Source organism: Abramis brama, assembly GCF_963993115.1.
Source record: "Abramis brama genome assembly, chromosome: 22".
Taxonomy (NCBI): Eukaryota; Metazoa; Chordata; class Actinopteri; order Cypriniformes; family Leuciscidae; genus Abramis; species Abramis brama.
The window spans coordinates 26898608-26917958 of record NC_139984.1 but is presented as its reverse complement, the minus strand read 5'-3'; the positions used below and the strand labels follow the sequence as shown (position 1 = coordinate 26917958).

Here is a 19351-nt window from a genome sequence, read left to right as displayed (position 1 = left end):
CATTTTAAATAGTGTTACATAGGTAATTAAGTAAAGTTTTTATTATTATTTATATTTATGTACAATAATTAAACGTAATACGTACGTAATTATGATTACGATTAATACAAATAATATTTGTGATAATATTAATATTATTAAAGAATATATTAATAACTATATATATAGTTCAATTTGTATTAAATTAATATTTATATACAGTCGTACTCAAAAGTTTGCATACCCCTTGAATCTGCAAAATGTTATTTTAACAAAATAAGAGGGATTATACAAAATGCATTTTATGTTTTATTTAGTACTGTTCTGAATAAGATATTTGACTTAAAAGATCTAAAAGATGACAAAAAAGTAGCTGAATTTATAAAAATGACCCCGTTCAAAAGTTACCCTTGATTGACTTACCCTTGATTCTTAATACTGTGTGTCGTTACCTGGATGATCCAACTGTTTTTTGTTTTGTTGGTTGATGGTTGTTCTTGAGTCCTGTGTTTGTCCTGAGCAGTTAAACTGCCCAATGTTCTTCAGAAAATTCTCCAGGTCCTGCAAATTCTTCAGTTTTCCAGTATCTTTTGCATATTTGAACCCTTTCCAGCAGCGACTGTAGGAATTTGAGATCCATCTTTTCACACGGAGGAAAAACACAACTAGTAAAAAAAAAAAGGTTAAAACATTCACTGATGCTCCAGAAGGAAACACGATGCATGCACGTGGATCCAGGTAATGACACACAGTAAGAATCAAACTTTTTTGTAAATGTAGCTATTGTTTTTTTTTATAAATTCAGCCATTTTATTGTCTTGAGGACTATATGTAAACATCTTTTATGTAAAACATCTTATTCAGGACAGTGCTAAATAAAACATAACATGAATTTTCTATGATTGATCTTATTTTGCCAAAATAATTAACATTTTACAGATTCTCCAAGGGGTATGTAAACTTTTGAGCACAACTTTATTCATATCATTGGCCACACCAGAAAAATACATAATACTTTAATAAAAAAAAAAATGTATATATGTATATATAAATATGTATGTCCAGTTAATACAAATGGACTTAAAAGCAGCTAGCGGCATGTCTGGTCTAATATCTATAAACAAAAAATATACAGCCACTGCATTGGACAAATGGGTCTCAGGAGAATACTGCATTTCATACACATGCCTCAAAATTGAAGAAAATACTGAGTGAAGTTATAAGAAGGACAAGCAATTCATGTGCAATCTATAATGGAGCAGAGAAGCGTTTCAATATTTGGCTTTATGCGTTTGGCGCTACTCTATGCATCTCAAGTTGGAGCCGTGAATGTTATTTGCTCTAATGTTGGACTATTAAGCAATGTAATTCTGTAGTTGTGTGTGTGTGTGTGTGTGTGTGTGTGTGTGTGTGTGTGTGTGTGTGTGTGTGTGTGTCTGTCTATATAGTGATTATATAAGATTATAAATTAATTGCTTTCATCAGGACTCGATACTTAAATGCAGGGTCATTAAATAAAGTCATTGCAGACTGAAAAAAAAATACCTTTTTCCATAAGATCTATAATGAAGTTCAGATTCAGAAGTCAATGAAAAATGAATAATACACTTTGTACTCGGCTCAACTCGCTGATTTCAATCTCTCTGGAGGATGCAGAGAGTGAACTTGAGAAATGCAAGGCCTTTCATTTATGGAACAAATTAAGAATGGAATATTTGCAAGCACAAATTAACAGTTAACTCACCTGGGGACCTATTGAGATGCTTGGGAATTTATTGAATAAATGAGAGCTGTTATGGCTGTTTATCTTCATGATGTTCTTCATTTTCCTCTCAGCGCCTCTCGCCACTTTCCCAATGTTAGTCTTCTATAAGATAAAGGAATACTGTAAACTCTTGATTACATTGTGTGAACAACAGGACAGCATTGTTGTGATGCACATTTAGTATACAGTGCCCAAGTGTGAATGGAGCGTCTCTTGCTCAGAAAAACAGCATCCGATGTGGTCATGCATATTTCAAAATTCATAAATGTTTCACATGTTTAAACCTCACAGTTCTGGATCAAAGCCATTCACCAAAAAAAAAAAAAATGCTTGGGCATTTGGTAATATTCATCTCTTATGTAAAATCTTAATGAGATTGTAACCTACATCTTGCTGGTAATTTCACTAATGATGAGGACGTCGTTTGACTGTTTTCAAAAATAGGGCACATATATAAATATCATTAGATGGTAAGCAAACATTCAGTTCTCGTAATCAACGTGTTGGATGTTATGGCATGGCAACTGCGTCAGAGTATCTCTGAAACGACAAGGCTCGTGGGTTCAAAGAGGGACAAACCAGAAACCGGCAATAGGGTGTAAGAACATTTTGGTGGGAAATGTGCACAAAAGTAGTGAATGCAAAATGAAAAAAAAAAGTCATAATGCTTTTAATACTGCCAGCGAAAAGAAAAGAAAAAAACTCGCTGTTTGGATGCAAATAGGCAAATGCTTAACGTCCCCCTGTAGTCAATCATTTTATCCCTTAAAACTAATCTTTGATGACCAAAATGACATATTCAAAGGTTTTTTTTCCTTGAAAAAACATTCTTCATGCCTTAAAATAGCTTAAATGTAACTCTACACCCTTGTCTCATTTAGTATACACGGTTCTCTATGTTCTATGAATATGAGCCCCGCCTCCACTCACTCACTCAGCTCAGAGATCCACTCGTTGACGATCACACGTTGACCTGATTGGTTTCAAGGTAGTTTGTGACGTCAGAGACACCAGCGATTTCCAACCGAGTTTTTGAGAGTGTCTTTGGTTCACTGCAGTTTTTTTAAGGAGAAAATTCTCAACAATGGTGTTGACTTAAAGCATATTAAAAACACATCATAGACATATAAACATCATTAAACGCTTTGTTTTCACCAGGGGGACTTTAAGAGTCTATGATTGGATCATTATCACAGTGATTATTATGTTTCTAGCATGTTATATGTTTGGCAACAGTTCTTCTAACCCTAATTGATGTACAGTAGTGTGTAACTTTTCAATAAATGTTGTGATGTTATTTCCATCAAGAGGTGCATGCATTTTTGGTAAAGGTCTTGTATTGCCAAGATTCTTGTATAGCACTCTGTAAAGTCTTCTCCAGCACATCCCAAAGACTTTCAATGAATTTAAGATCTGAACTCAAAGGTGATAATTCATGTGTGAAAATGATTCTTCATGCTCCCTCCAAACCATTCTTTCACAGTTTGAACCTGATGAATCTTGACATTGTCATCCTGGAATATGGCCATGATGTGTCTTCCTACATGCTTGTTTAAGAAATGAAAAGCTACACACTCCATCATTTAGGGTTAGAAGAACTGCTGACAAACATATAACATGCTAGAAACATAACAATCACTGCAATAATGATCCAATCATAGTAGATCGCGTCCAACAACACCCCCAAAGCTTCACATCCTGGGTCGACATTTCATTGGATAACATTAGGCAGTTTTGTTTTATATGCTGTTTAATGTTGGTCTTGGTCGCTTGGTCTTCTTCTTAATGTCCAGGAGACTCTTAATCAGGAGATTAAGTACTCTTTCAGGAGATGTGTAATAGTAACGCAATCTCACGACCAATTCGTATGAATTCGTACGAGTGAGTAAAAGGTGGCTAAATATGATGGGTAGGTTTAGGGGCGGGGTCAGTAAATTCGTATGAATTCACACGAATTGGGCAACTTGTAAAATATGTACGATTTAGCAAAAATCGTTTGAGTGAGGTCGTATGATTTTGTATGAATTAGCCACCTCGTAAAAATTCATATGAATTGCCATGAGGTCGGGTTGGTAATAGCGCCCCCTACCGTATAACAGTGAAAAGCTGGACATTTCCGTCAACGGCGGGGAAAAAGTTAAAACTCTTAAAGTTTCCTTAATTATTACTTTTATACCAGCTTGTAAGACTCTTAACACAAATGATGACATAAGGAGTTAATTTTTGATTAAGAGTATTGGATTTTTGCTGGACCAGTCACCTGGACAGCAGCTGGGGAGAGAAAGCCGTGAATCTATTCCTGGATGAGAGTAAGATAAATGAGCTGGACTTGAAGCACTGCAAACGAATCAAACCCCTGTGACCTACAGGCTAGCTGTCTTCTCAGCCAGGTAAGCACTGCTGGGAGCGAGAAGAAAAGGCTGTGGAAAGAGAGAGACGGACTGCCTCATTGGACCATTTCAGAGCAGCGTTATGATTCACTGGGTTGTGGAGCGAGCGGAGGACTTTGGAGTGCTGTGAAGTTGTCTGTGTTTATGTGTGAGTGTGACTCTATGTGAGTCCTTGCACAAAGCACAAAGTAATGCTGGGCCTGCAGCGTTTGGGTGTAAAGGCCTCTGGGTGAACACCTCCCCAAAGCTGACATTGACTTAGAAAGCAAATGACATTAAAATCCATCAAACAAAGCCCTGCACTTTTCCTGGAGTTCAAACAAACCGGCTTCTCTAGGGGTATCCAAACAAATCTGCCAGTCTAGAGAGAAGGTTAAAAAACCCACTGAATTAAAATGAAGGGGGGAAAAAAACTCTCCCTTGCTCCCCAGACTGGAGTTTAACAGGTATAACACTTTTTAAGTTTATTATTATTAATTATTCTTTATTTATAACCAACAAAATCAAGTCTAGAATGCATGTCTTAAAGAAACAGATCATCAGACAAAATGACAAATCTTGAGGAGACTTCATGCAGCTCTTTCCAGAAGTGAACACATCTGTCAAGCTTTAAAATAAACATTATGAAAATTAATGAAATCCAGAAAAATTCAGAAATTAAATTATTTAAAGGAACCATAAAATAGTCCTTATTTTACATAATATTCTGAGTTTAAACTACCGTAATTTCAGTCTGTTCAGAATATTCATTCATTCAGTCATAGCAAACAGAATCCATTCTAGAATGTATATTTTTAAGGAATAGATAACCAAAAAAAAAAAAAAAAGAAGAAATTTACCAAAATTCTGTCATCATTTCCTCACCTTCATTTTGCTCCAAAACTGCTATTTTTTTGTGGGACACAAAAGGAGAATTGGTGACCACATCTGTGAAGCGTGAAGAGAACATCATTAAGAAATTTAGAAATGACAATTAAAATGTATCTAATTTATTTATTTCAAACATAGCCCATTCTAGAATGCCCCTCTGAAAGGAATAGATCACCAAAAAATACAGAACTTAAAATTATTTTTAAAATAACCATAAAAATAGTCCATATATTGGTAACACTTTATTGTGACGTAGTTACACATTATTACATGTACTTACTATAGTAATAACATCAAATTATGCATAATTACAAGTAACTAACTCTAAACCATAACCATAGTCGTAACTTTATAGCAAGTACATGTAGTTAATTAATATTACTCAGTACTTATTTGAGTAAGTACAATGTAACTACATCACCTCAAAATATCGAGTTACACTTAATATTACTGAGTAATATTAATTAACTACATTTACTTGCTATAAAGTTACGACTAGGATTAGGGTTTGGTTTACGGTTAGTTACTTGTAATTATGCATAATTTACTGTTTTTACTATGGTAAGTACATGTAACATGTAACAAGGACACTGTCAAATAAAGAATGACCAAATAAAGTGTAACCCATATTTTAAACAACCTAAATTTCAGTTTTTGAGTGAACTTTTCCTTTAAGACCACCATTAATAGGCTGAAAAATTTAAACACAAAGGCCTACCTGTAGTTCCCTAAAAAAGTCAGTGAAGGGGAAGCTGGATTTACACTTTAGGTTTGAGGTAGCGCGAGCTCTTTGACAGCTGCTAATAATCATCATTTTCACTGTTGTCCAGCACACCGTGAAGCACCTGCTAACCCACCTCTGATGGGGTGATTGAAAAGCATCTGATGGTAAAAGCGACTTTTTGGTCCCAATCTTGCCTGACTGTGCAGGCTGACAAAAGATTGGCAGCTTGCTGCTTTCACCCCTGGCAGGCGCTCCGCAAAGCAGGCTAAGAGAAATTGTTTAATCTGTGGTCTATACAATGGGGTCACGGCCGAGCACTTTGGCTGGAGTGATTTTCTTCAACAGCCTAAATGCTTTTGTGTGGCGCTGGTCAAGAGGGCGGCCCATGCATTTTCAGTTTTTATGTTCCATGAAGCTCAGACCAATCAGAAAACAAATCTCAAAAGTTTAGTTGTGCCATAGACTTTTTGAAATTAAACAAATTCATTCTAAAACATTATGAAGAAGGAATTATAAGTATAAAAATAATTCATTCAATACAGGCAACATGAACTAGATTAATATTAATTAAATAATATACCGTTCACACGGTTGGGGTCTTTAAGATTTTGTCTATGCTCACCAAGCCTGTAAAATCAGTATTATTGTGAAATATTACTTTTCTATGTGAATATATATATATTTTAAGTAATTTATTCCTGCGATGGTAAAGCTGAATTTTCAGCATCATTACTCCAGTCTTCAGTGTCACATGATCCTTCAGAAATCATTCTAATATGATGATTTGATGATCAAGAAACATTTCTGATTATTATCAATGTTGAAAACAGTTGTGCTGCTTCATATTTATGTTGAAATCATGAAACATTTTTGTCAGGATTCTTTGCTGAATTGAAAGTAGTGCTATCAAATCGCATCTAACATAAAAGTTAGTAAGTGTGTGTGTGTGTGTGTGTGTGTGTGTGTGTTGTCTTTGTATGGCCATTCACAAGCCAGTTAAGGTCAAATATAAGGTAGCAAAGCAACAGCTGGGTACCTAAGAAGATGAACAGATGTAAGATGTAGCGATTTAAACTAATGTCATCGTAAAACTGTGTGCTGCAGGTGGAGACGTAATCCCCACTTTTATTCGAAACCAAACATAATCACAGAGTATGAGTACAAAAAAAAGCACACTAAGGGAATACAGAGAGTGACAGCAGGACATGATTTTAGTGAGTCGTTTTAATTATTTATTTTTTAAAAGTGTAAATTAAGATGACTATTAATGCAAATCAGTGTTTCAGAAGACAAATTAAGCTTGTTTGGTTTAAATCTTTCAGTGTTCTAATACATTTATTTAATGAATATAATACTCATTCCCTGTGCAGTCAAGTTCATTTTACTGAAAAAAAAAAACTAAATTTTTGCCTCATGGTAGAAGGAAAGCATTTTATGTCTGACTAAGCAGAGAATTTGAGCTGACAAACTCCTGCAGGTCATGAAATGCCACACAGAATACTTTATGTACCCTTCTGCAGGGTGCAATATTCACTTTATTTGCTTGTTATACTGTACAATGAATCTGTTTCCATAGCCCACAACAAATTAGTCACAAGGTCATGTTTACACAGTTATGTTGCTACTCTGCTATGTGGTTTAAAACAATAGGTCACATATTAACTGAAATAAGGCCCTTCAAATAGTGCTATAGAATAGAAGCATTTTAATATAGTACACAAATGCTATAGACTACTTTTAAAAATGCTTTGTTTAGCATCATTCGTCATTAAACGGAAAAGAGCGGATTAAACATTCTGCCAAGCATCTTCTTTTGTGCTCCAAAGAAGAAAGAAAGTCATATGGGTTTGGAACGGCGTGAAGATGTGTAAATGATGACAGGCTTTAAATTTCTGGCTGAACTATTCCTGCAGTGGCAGAAACACTGCAATGGATGTTCATTACAAAAGGATTACAAGTCACGAGCATGTAAATCCTAGTGTTATGCGCACGAAATCAGACTTCAAAAAGATTAGTTTCTTCTATAATTCAGAAAAGAAAAATGAAGAGGGGTCTGTCCTGAATAGTGTGAAATGCAGATGTGCTGAACCGCCACAGAGGACTCGATTCTGTATCGTCGAGAAAATACACACACGCTCAAGGCCACAGAGAGTCTGAGATTCAGGAGACGCACGTGGAAACCATTCAACTGGCTGACTGAACCAGAATGCCTCTTTCACACCAGCCATCTGTGAATGTATCACTAACATTCATTATACATCCACTCTAAAAGAACAAAAATGATATGTGGCTCTAGTAAACATTTGCTCCTGCTTGGAAAATCAATCCAAGCTGTTTGCTGTAGCACCGGGTCAAAGAATCCTTTTAATCAAATCAAACCAAACACCAGCACTGGGAAAGATCCAGAAAACATTGGTCGTAGTCTGTAGGTAAGTCTCTTTCTACAGACATTCATATCGCCTTTGAAATGTTTGAGAAAGCAGGTGCCAATTCACACAGACTGTACAAACACCTACTGCGTTAGATGTGACTATATCTGACTGGAAAGTCAGGATCATTGAGCGTATTCAGAGTATACTTTCTTGAAGTCATTAATAAATTGGCAAATCCATCCGAAAAGTTCTTGGGAGTCTTGATCCAAAGGCTCTCCGAATTTTACCTGTGGATGAAAAAGAAAACAAATGAACAGTGATATTGTCAAGTCAAGTTTATTTATGTAACACTTGATACAATCAAAATTGCTTCATATTGTGACTGTTACCGTCTATTTCAAAGTCAAAATACAAAATGTAAAACATCTAATATAGTTCCTCTGATCAAATCAAAACATCCAAATACCACCTTGGCCCTGTTTACTCCTGGTATTAAGATGTGTTTTGGTCGATCGAATCACAAGTAGAAGAGGGAGACACATTCCCGTTTACACCCGTGTTTTAATCTGTCTCTTTTGTCCACTTTCAACCACTTCTGTCCTGATGTCTTCGAGGGAAGGGTCTATGGATGGGTAAATTTATGTTTTTTCAGATCTTTCAATCTAATGGACAAAATAAGCTCACGCAATTTACATATGAACGCGCCCGGAGACGACGGAAAAACACGGAGACCATCAGCTTTCATTTCTGCTCTGACAGCCACAAGATCACGGCGAACGCTGTGAGTGTGTGTTAGAAATCAGGAATGGTGAGAGAACATTGTGCTTGGTACATTTTTCATCTTCAAACCAAACTTGGGTCTCCAGCTGTCAAAGTCTAAATCCCGTCTGGCTAGCGCGCTTCACATAATGTATACGCATTAGGTGGAGAGAAGGAGGTCTTTTGTGGCTGTTTGAATGCATTCGAACACATGAGCGTTTACACTAAGAAAGAAAGCTGGTCAAATGAGTTTTCATCTTCCTCTGGAAGAGGTTGAAAGTGGACAAGCTCAAAACGGTTTAGACCCTGTTTACACCTGTATTTAGCATCATCCACTTGTGATCCGACCGAACAAAACGCATCTTAATACCAGATATAAACAGGGCCCTAGTCAATGTTCCCTTGACATTTTTTATTAATATCCATAAGTCATACTAGTTAAAGGAGTCCTTTTTTCTTTCACATTTTCAGCTTTCTTTAGTGTGTAATGTTGCTGTTTGAGCATGAAAAAGGTCTGCAAAGTTACAAAGCACAAAATCCCTCCAAAGGGAGCTATTCTGTACATCAGTAACTGTTTCTGAACTCCCTGAAACGCCTTCATTGTAATCTTGAGTTTAGTCTTTGTAATCCTGACACGTCACAATATTCCTAATTTAAATAATTGCTGCCCAAGGCACACGCAAAATAAAGGGACGAGGCCTGGTTGATTAGTTAGTAGTGTGTTGAAACTCGCGGTTATGGTAAGGGGCGGGACATTTCCCAAACACGCTTGAAGCGGTTGACCAATCATAACACACTGATCCAGCCGACCAATCAGAGCACAGCGCTTTTCAGAAGGAGGGGCTTCATAGAGACTAAACAGAGCGTTACTGACAGACTGGGAAGAGAGGAGCTGCAACAATGTCAAATATGGGGAAAATAAGGTGTTTTTTGAACATTCAGGCATGAAAACCTATTCTAGTAGAGCACAAATACAAACTCAAGACTTTGAAAAAAGGGCATATTAGGTCCCCTTTATAATTTCTTCATCCACCTAAGAAACAACATCATCCTAGTTTAAAATGGCATGAGGGTGAGTAAATGATGACAGAATTTAAACTTTTAGACCAACTACTACTGTGAACCACTGTCCAATCACGTTCATACCTGGAGAGACAAACCTTAATGCTGATAAACTAAGAGATATAAACTATTTAATAGCCAATAAAATAAAAACTGGTAATTTTCCCATCCCTCTCAGTTTCTCTCTTCATCCTGGCTCTATTCTTTCCATTATTCCTGGCTCCACAGCCCCAAGTTGCTGTTTGCTGAATTTTTGCCCAAGGCTAAAAGTTTGAGCTGTAATTGTAAAACTAAACCAATTCTCATCGCTGGCAGGAGCCTCCACCTCATCCTGTCAAACACACAATGGGCTGAACGTTCACAATGAAACACTCACAGTCTTGAAGAAAATTTGGACGGTTGGGAAATACAATACAAGTTACAGAGGAAAAGAACTCTAAAAGAACTAAGAATTTGTTACTTTCCTTTATTATTAAGAAAGCTGTGTATTTTTTGGCCCCTGATGTGGCCCAACTTTACTCAGAAATGAGTAGAAACAGAGGTGGACAGTAACAAAGCACATTTACTTGAGTATCTGTACTTTACTTGAGTGTTATTTTTTCTGGAAACGTTTTACTTTAACTTCACTACATTTGAAAGACAAATATCGTACCTTTTACTCCACTACAATTCTGTCAAGGTCCTTGAGTAGAAAGTAGTAACGTCAGTCAGTGGATGATTTTGGTTGCATTTTGGTTGGAAATGAAAGTCGGGTTGAGGTCAGAACCTGACTGATGTTGGTTTCTGATGTCAACCCGATTTTAATTTTCAACCACAATGCAACGTCTGTCCAACGTTGGATATTAACGTCAATCTGATGTTGGATTCTGACATCAACCTGATTTTCATTTTTGTCATTGTTGTGGAGCACACTACCTTATAGATATCAGTAAGGTTAACATATTCATACTAAAAGCCAAAAAAACTTTAAATGGGGCACTATTTGAGGAAACAGCCATTTGGGTGTCCGAAACCATTGTGGACGTTATTGAGTGTACTTATTCAATCTCACATTCAATCCCACTACTGGAACTGTGTTCTAGAAATAATTTTGATATTGATATGAGGGTATGCATAGATTCAGAGGCATAAGGTACTGTAAGTATTACATACAACAATAATAAAACAATGCATTGACATTTACTTTTGATACTTAAGTATTTTTTAAAACGAGTACTTCTGTACTTTTACTTAAGTAAAAATAGGTATTTACAACTTTTACTTGTAACGGAGTAATATTTGACCAGTAGTATCTGTACTTTCACTCAAGTAAGGAAGTTGTGTACAGCAAAATGTAAAAAAAACTTAAGCAAAATTTCTTCATATAGAGTTGTATTGATTTTTTTTCTTATATATTTTATATTTAAAGTTTTTTTATTACTTTTTATACATTTATTTTATTTAAGTATTATTATTTTTTTTTATTTTTTTTTATCATATTTGTTAAATGCTGCAGTTGCTTTGCAAATATTTGTAGCAAATACCGCTCTGGTACACCCAAGACAATCTTCTGTGCTCATAACATATTTAGTGCTATAAACAACCCATGAACATCATAGAGAACCGTCATCATAAGTCATTCTCAATCCAGCATCATGTCCCTCACAGTGAGGGGGAAAAAAAAACACTGTAACCTTGGTGAATGGGTGGGCTGAAATATATTCCCCTTTTCCAAAGTCCACCTGGCACAGATAAGCAGAAAAAGCCAATCTCCAGATAGCCGGTGACTCCGGCCCATCCATCTCTCAAGGCAACACAACAGAAGATATTGGAATAATAACTCAGGGATTACCAATATGTCAGTGTAGAGCTTCCTCATCTCCTCACACCTCTTCATCAGCTGTCTGAAATCGGCCTCTTGCTTCTCTATGGCCATCTAGAGCCGGAGATAAAGGAACAGCAGGTGTTTCGGTTGTGCATTTTCCTTCTTTCTGTTTTTTGGAGAGGTAGCGCTGGCATTCTTAGCGCTCTCATCCTCAGAGGCTTTTCATCATTGATATTTCTCTCCAACCAGACCACATCAGAAAAAGCTTTTGTACAGTCAAAAGGTGTAACAAACCACAAGCTCACAAGGGTCTGCACTTCATACGATCTAAATTAACTTCCTTTCTCTATGGAGTTGTGCAAGAATGATACAGTAAATTGGAATTTTTATTTTTTTTATTTTTTTTAAAGAATATCCTGGGCAGTCAGGAGGGCTGTCAAGCTCCAAACGGACTAATAAGGAGCATAAAAGCATTATAATGTATTATATATTCTTTCAAAGTAATATGATAGCTTTGTGTGAGGAAGAGACTGGAATTTGAGTCATTATTCAGTGAGAAAAGTAGCTTTGTCCAATTTGAGTCATTCTTTTGAATCAGATCTTTTGATCCAGTTCACTAAATTTAAATGATTAAATTCAACTCACTGACTTAGTAATCCGATCACAGTCATTATCAGCTCACTGAAACTGAGTGACGACTTAAATTGCAAAGACTTAGAATATATCACACAAATAGTATATACTGTATTCTTGCATTCTTTTGAAGAAAGGAAAAAACTTAAATCCCCATTCATGGTTATTGCATGAAAAATAGAGAAAAGTACATAATTTAAAAAAAAAATGTTCGTGTTCCACAGAAGAAACCACTTGAATAAATCATATTAATCAGAAAACATGACCTTTATATATATGTATTTTCTTTCAAATTCATATTCAGACCAAGTATGTGATGTACAATAACACAAAGCAAATATAATTGGGTAAACCTGTAAATTTACCTTTAAGTCTTTGATGAATTTGGGGTGCTGATTGGCTGTGTTTTTCCGTTTTTGTGCTTTCCTGTACTGGATGACCTTCTGAAACTCGTTCTTCACGACTAAATAGTGACAAGGGGGGGGATGTCTGTTTTAGGACATTTGTAATGGACTAGCTAAACTCTATGAATAAAACTGCATTAATGCACAAGCAAACAAAGCAGCAACAGGTTTGAATCTAACGCTCAGCTGATTCAAAACTTATAAATAGTATGAAATGCCTGACTACACTTGAATATAACAGTGAAAGGGTTTGTTGATATTCTGAAAGCAAAAGTGCTCAATCAAGCATCAAAAGCATCTACAAAACAAGTTTGGTGCAGCAGCATCACAGAACACATCAGATAAGACCACGTACCATCCACCTCTGCTGTTAGACCTTTAACCGAAGCTGCAGGAAAACCACAGATACACACAATCAGAAGGCATTCAATCAAATCAGCCCGAAAAACATCTATCACATCTTCCCTTCCAATGAAATTTTGATTAGAGTACCGCCAGGAACAGTCTCGAATTCTGCAAGCTCCAGGAAAAAGGTGGCCAAACGTGGTTCTCGCAACATGATCTGCTCCACAAGGGCATGCAGCAAGGTGAACTTCCGATTGTTCCCGCGCAGCTGAGAAAGCTGGAAAAAGGAGGGAAAAATAATGAATGCGTTTATCCACGCACCTGCACTTGAAGAGAAGATGGTACATTTGCTGTGTTCCGAAACCTATGTAGGGAGCATTTTAATGCATCAGACACTTTTTTATATATTTAATATAATTCATCTATATATAACAATAAACAAATATAAAACATATTATATACTTAAAATATGTATGTAAAATATGATAAAACCATGGGCGTCGGAAGCAAAAAAAAAGTGGGTGGGTCCTCCCCCAGAAAAATTTTACTAATGCCATTTCATGTATTCTGATGCCTTTTAATAAGTAAACTAAACTCGCCTCCACATCGTGCATTAAATGCACAGCTATCTGTGGATTAACCTGCTGATACCATGGTCATTTGCCAGCATTGACAACTTAAAGCTGTTATTGATGTTTGCAACACAATATTTGACTGGAAGGGTAAAACGGGCGTTTTTTTCGTCAGTTGCGGCTCATTGAGAAATATAATGTAGCGATTCAGCGGAAATTGAGTTTAATTCATTAGGGCATTCCTCAAGTGGAATGGATTTCACTGACGACGCTCTGAAAAGCGAACAGACAAATGCGCTGAATGTAAAAGTGAGTGGGTCCAATATCATTGGTCTTAAAAAGTGGGTGGGTCTTGTCCCACCCATATACAATGGTTCCGACGCCCATGGATAAAACATTTATTATTTTATGATAGATTTACTTTGTGTCCAAAACCTAGTAAGCTCCCTATGTAGGCAGCATTTTAAAGCCTCATAGACACTTATTTTGATTTAGCCAAATTGCAGTGAAGGCAATCCCAGAATTGCATTGTCACAAACTCTAAAATTTTTAAAAAAAAAATATATATATATATATATTCAAGATGGCAGAAGAGGTAAGAGAAATAACTATAAATTAAACTTGAATTCCATTTAATGCGGACAAACTAGTTGATACAATTTTTACATTTAATATAATATTAAATAAATATAAATATAAAATATGTATTGTTTTATATATTAAAAATGTGTGTGATGCGTTTTAATGCCATTAGAAACATATTAACAACAAATATTATCAATTGGAATCAATTGGAATCAATTGTCTATTTGTGTGACATACTGTAGAGAGTTGCCAATGTGTTCCAAATTGGTCACTTATAAGGTTCCATAACAATCGGGATGCTTTCTTAGAAGGTAGCTGTCTATGTTGGCAGTAGGGCAGAGGTTTGGGAATGGTTGGTCATATATCCCCAATCAAATATCCCATCTGACCAGAGGGTGTTACATTTAGAGGATCAGGTAAACAAATACTTATCTTGGGTGTGAGTGTGCATTTGTGAGCGTTTATGCATGCACATGCACGCATTTCTGAACCAATACCTTGCCCAAGGCCAGAGAAAGAGCGAGGTTTGACAATTCAACACCCACGTGCATATTACCATCAACTAAAAATGGAAGAAGATAATGTCCTTGTACCGAAGAGCACCTCTATTGTGCACATGTGAAAAACGGTTAACATTTTTCCAAAAGGATCTCCTTGACATCTGAATGTTCTGCTCTCTGATTAACCATACAGACACAATGCAAATGCTGTTGGAGTACCGCAGCCTCGCACGAGTGTTTTTAAAGATTGGGAATTTGTACAGCAGGCTAAAGGGTGATAATGACAAGGAATGCATGTCGTGAGTCATCATGCAGAATAAATATAGTTGCTAATTCACAAAGGTTTAACACTTATCAAATGGTAATGTGAGTGAATTAAAGGGACAATTCACCCAAAAATTAAAAAAAATATGTCATAATGTACTCACCCTTAATCCAAAACTGTATGAATTTCTTTCTTTTCTTTTCTTTTCTTTTCTTTTCTTTTCATAAAAGAAGATATTTTGAAGAATATGGGTAACCTAACAGCCATTAACTTCCATAGTATGGGGGGAAAAAACACCATGGAAGTCAATGGGGCCCATCAACTGTTTGGTTACCCATATTCTTCAAAATATCTTCTTTTGTGTTCAGCAGAAGATCTCATACAGGTTTGGAACAACTTGAGGGTGAGTAAATGATAACAGAATAAAACATTTTGGGTGAACTATCCCTTTAAGCACTGAAAATTAATCCAATAGTCCTAAACAAAACAATCTAAATTGCATCCTCTTAAAGAAAGAATATGTAAAGCGAGTGTGCATGTCACAAAAACCAGCAAGCATGTTCAAGAGTGATTGTTTCAACTGATCTTCATATGAAGAGGCCTGTAGAGAACAAGAGTGGCGATATATCAAGCTCTCTAGACCCATTCTTTATGGTAATGCATGTAGACATGAAACCACTGCAACAATCTCAACAGCCGCTAATTTAAAACTCACAGGGGGCTAAATGCTAATCTTCAGATGGGTGGAAAATTGGGCTATACTCGGTTTCTAGTTTGTGTTGTTTACCATTTCAATCCCCAGACCATTCTACAAAACTAAAAGATGACCTGGAGGCATCAAATACACTGTTTGTTCAAAGTTTAGGCTTAGTTCACAAAGGATCACTCATATTTTGCCGTTTCATGTGACACTGAAGACCGGAGTAATGGTGCTAAAAATTCAATTTTGCATCACAGGAATACATTTAATTATAAAATATATTAAAATAGAAAACATTTATTTTAAATTGTAATAATTTTTTACAATATTACTGTTTTTGCTGCATTTTTGGTCAGATTAATGCAGCATTGGTGAGCATAAAAGACTTTCAAAAACATTAAAAATCTATCAAACCCCAAACCTTTGAAGTTATTTTATGTGATGGGGAAAAGGAGAAATGGGATTTAAAAGAAACATAAAATAACAGTTATTTCTACAATTTAGCTGTGATTATACAAAAATATCTGACTGTAAAATTCTACATTTATATCAGAATCAAATTTACATTTAAGCCTGTCAAATATACGTTTAAAATACATATTGGTCTTAAATGTTGTGATATCTTCAAATTTCATACACTGGTAACAAAAATATGATATATTAAATGATATTTTTGAAAATTGTAACTGCCTGTAAAGTTCTACTGCATCATAGAGTAAGAATGCTGTTCTCGTCCTTCTATGTCGTGTTTCTATGGAGGAAGCACAGAGACGGTGCACTCAGATACCTCATTAGCAAAGGAGGAAGTCATTCAGCTTATTGTGGAAGTGCCCTTAAATCTTGCCACTGAGGAACTGGGTTTTCAGCATCCTGGCCGAAAAAATCGATACAAATTACCACCATGTGTCGCTAATGACTCAGCGAGCTCGGAAAAAAAGCCATGCTGCGTGGCTAATGAATTGGGCTGCTGCGGCAAGAGGTTGTAGAAATGAACAACAAAGAGAAACTCATAGGTACTGCATGTCTGATTTGAGTCATAAAAACATGACAAACCCATAGGGTATTGAGAATTATGTCACAATATGATACACGTCGCAATACATTTGCCATGCAATGCATCATAACAGAGTGCGACAACAGGGTTCTTGAAATACTAGCTTTGCGTTAGTTCTGTCGGGATGACTTGTTCAGGTACTTCACTTATGCATAAATTAGGTATACATAATTAACAGTAAATACTTCACTCATTCATTTTGTATTTCTTAAACAGCTTGTTTTTGAGTCTTTCTGGTAGAACTTAAAATCTTATTCAAAATCTGATTTTTAACATGAATGTTTTAAGACAGACTGACCATAATCAATGCAGTTGTTAAGCAATGATTTGTGCTTTTGAAGCTTCTGGAACTACAAAAAATATATATATATATTTTATAACAATATTTTTAAATAAAAGTAATGTATTCCTGTGATCAAAGCTGAATTTTCAGCATCATTACTCCAGTCTTCAGTGTCACATGATCCTTCAGAAATCATTCTTATATGCTGATTTGCTGCTCAAGAAACATTTATTATTATTATCAATGTTGTGGACACCACATTGCTTTTTTTAAGGATTCTTTGACTGAATAGAAAGTTCAAAATAAAGTTCAAAATATTTCGTAACATTATAACAGTCTTTAATGACACTTTCGATCAATTGAATGCAGCTTTGCTGAATAAAAGTGTTCATTCTTTTAAAAAAACACCACCGGTTTTGAATGGTAGAATATGTAAGGAGTGTGTATTTCAGGAGATTTTTTCGGTTCATTTGTGTGCAAAGTGTGCGCACAACACAGTGTGACCAAAAACAGAGACTGCTACTTGCTGAAAACAGGAAAACCCTAACTCATATTATTAGTTACCCTTAATGCTGTTACCAAGGCTGAACAGACAGAACAACTGGAAGAGAGATGAAAAAAAAAGAAAGAAAGAAAAAGAGAGAGAAATAAAACCTGTATGCCAATAAGATGTTTTATTTGCCCTGGCTCTCCTCGCCATCGCCCAAAGGTCATTTGCTGGCGGTGCGGGTCTTACCTTAGTTAAGGATGAGAGGCGAAATCCCTTGGCCCTGTCCTTGCCTGCGTTCTGGTTGAGGTAATTGCCCACAGCCAGAAGGTACTCCAGCACACTGACAAATGGCTCACAAGCCCACAGCTGCTGGCACATGCGGATCTTCTGGATAATCAGCTGCAAGACAGAGAGGCCAGAACATGTCATCTCCAACTAATCCAACTGCAAACTTTTCCCTGCCTCTCACTTAACAGCCACAGACACTTAAGCACAGCCGGATTTCTCAGCGGTCTTGTTGACACAAACCGTTCTTGTCAAGTGTATATCAGAGCCTACACAGGAAGTGCTGTAATATATTATTTGAAGCTGGAAAGAAAGTTAAACCTGAAGATTGATAGCCGTTAGGTTAAGGGGTTCTTACTGAAGTAACAAGTATAAGGTACAATCAACGACTACCATTCGTCAACAAGACACTTAAATCAGGGCTATTACAAAGAGTGCTTGACAAGTATACGTGCTAAATCAAAAACACTGGAACAGAATGGTGTATGACTAAGGTTAATATTACAGAAAATGGTGCCAGTGGATAATCTATTTAAAGTCAACATGAAATCAAAATTGACCCTGTTTATTTCCTTAATGCAAGTTCCTGTTAAAAATTGTTTATCAAAATATAATGGCTTGTTCGGCCTATGTAACAACATTCAGCTAACATCATCTCAGGAAAAATAACAGCTATTTTAGGCTACTGTTGTAAGTAATGCTTCCTTTCTAAAAGCTAGTTAATGCAGTAAATAAATGCTGGGTAATGCCATAAAAAAGGTCAAAATAATAATAACAATAATGATAAAATAATGAATAATAATAATATAAACATTTTAGAAAAGAAAAGAAAGCATGCATGAATGAATGAATGAATGAATGAATGAATGAATGAATGAATGAATGAATAATCAATCAATCAATCAATCAATAATGCTCTAAGTGATTCACAGGTCAGAATATAAAATAAATAAACAATATCTGTTAAAAAAAAGATTTGATACAATAAAAATGGCCTGCAAATGATGTTTCATGCTGGAAAATGGTCACAGGTTTTCACAGTGATGTACACTGGGCTTGACACTAACTTTTTTGCTCACCAGCCACTGTGGCTAGTGGTTTTCCAATTTTGACATCAATACCAAGGCGAAAAACTGCAATATATATATTTTTAATATTATCTCATAATTTAGCAGCAGGAATATTAGGCTGCTGTCACTTTAAGATCTGACGCACGGATCCATTATACTGTTACACATGCGTCTACTTTCTCAGCTTTTTATGTTCACTTAACTGACTGTGTTTGCGTGAATACTCGTTAAGACCGGCATTTTGACATTATTTTGTGTGTCTTTGACTGTTTAAATGCAATAAGCAGTGAAAAAAAAACCTCTATTTAGTACTGAGAGGCAGTTTTATGTACACACGGTGTGAGCTCAAAATTTTTAGGAATGAGTATGATCAAAACAAGCAATTCCATGCTGAAATGTAAGCCCTGTAACCAACAATATTTATCCAGAGCAAAAGAAAC

At 35.9% G+C, this 19351-nt stretch overlaps 1 protein-coding gene across 2 annotated transcripts in view; it reads right to left on the bottom strand.

The window, feature by feature from the left end:
* Window positions 1–6941: 6941 nt before the first annotated feature.
* The window catches only part of LOC311073883 (uncharacterized protein), a 44563-nt gene continuing 32153 nt past the window's right edge, over window positions 6942–19351 (bottom strand). For both annotated transcript variants that reach the window (XM_084099978.1, XM_084099979.1), the window contains 6 exons: window positions 17803–17955; window positions 13255–13384; window positions 13118–13150; window positions 12724–12821; window positions 11753–11836; window positions 6942–8387 (listed from right to left, as the gene is read on the bottom strand). In XM_084099978.1, coding sequence (XP_083956104.1) covers window positions 8283–8387; window positions 11753–11836; window positions 12724–12821; window positions 13118–13150; window positions 13255–13384; window positions 17803–17955 — 603 coding nt within the window. In that variant the 3' untranslated portion in view covers window positions 6942–8282. The remainder of the gene's footprint in view (window positions 8388–11752; window positions 11837–12723; window positions 12822–13117; window positions 13151–13254; window positions 13385–17802; window positions 17956–19351) is intronic.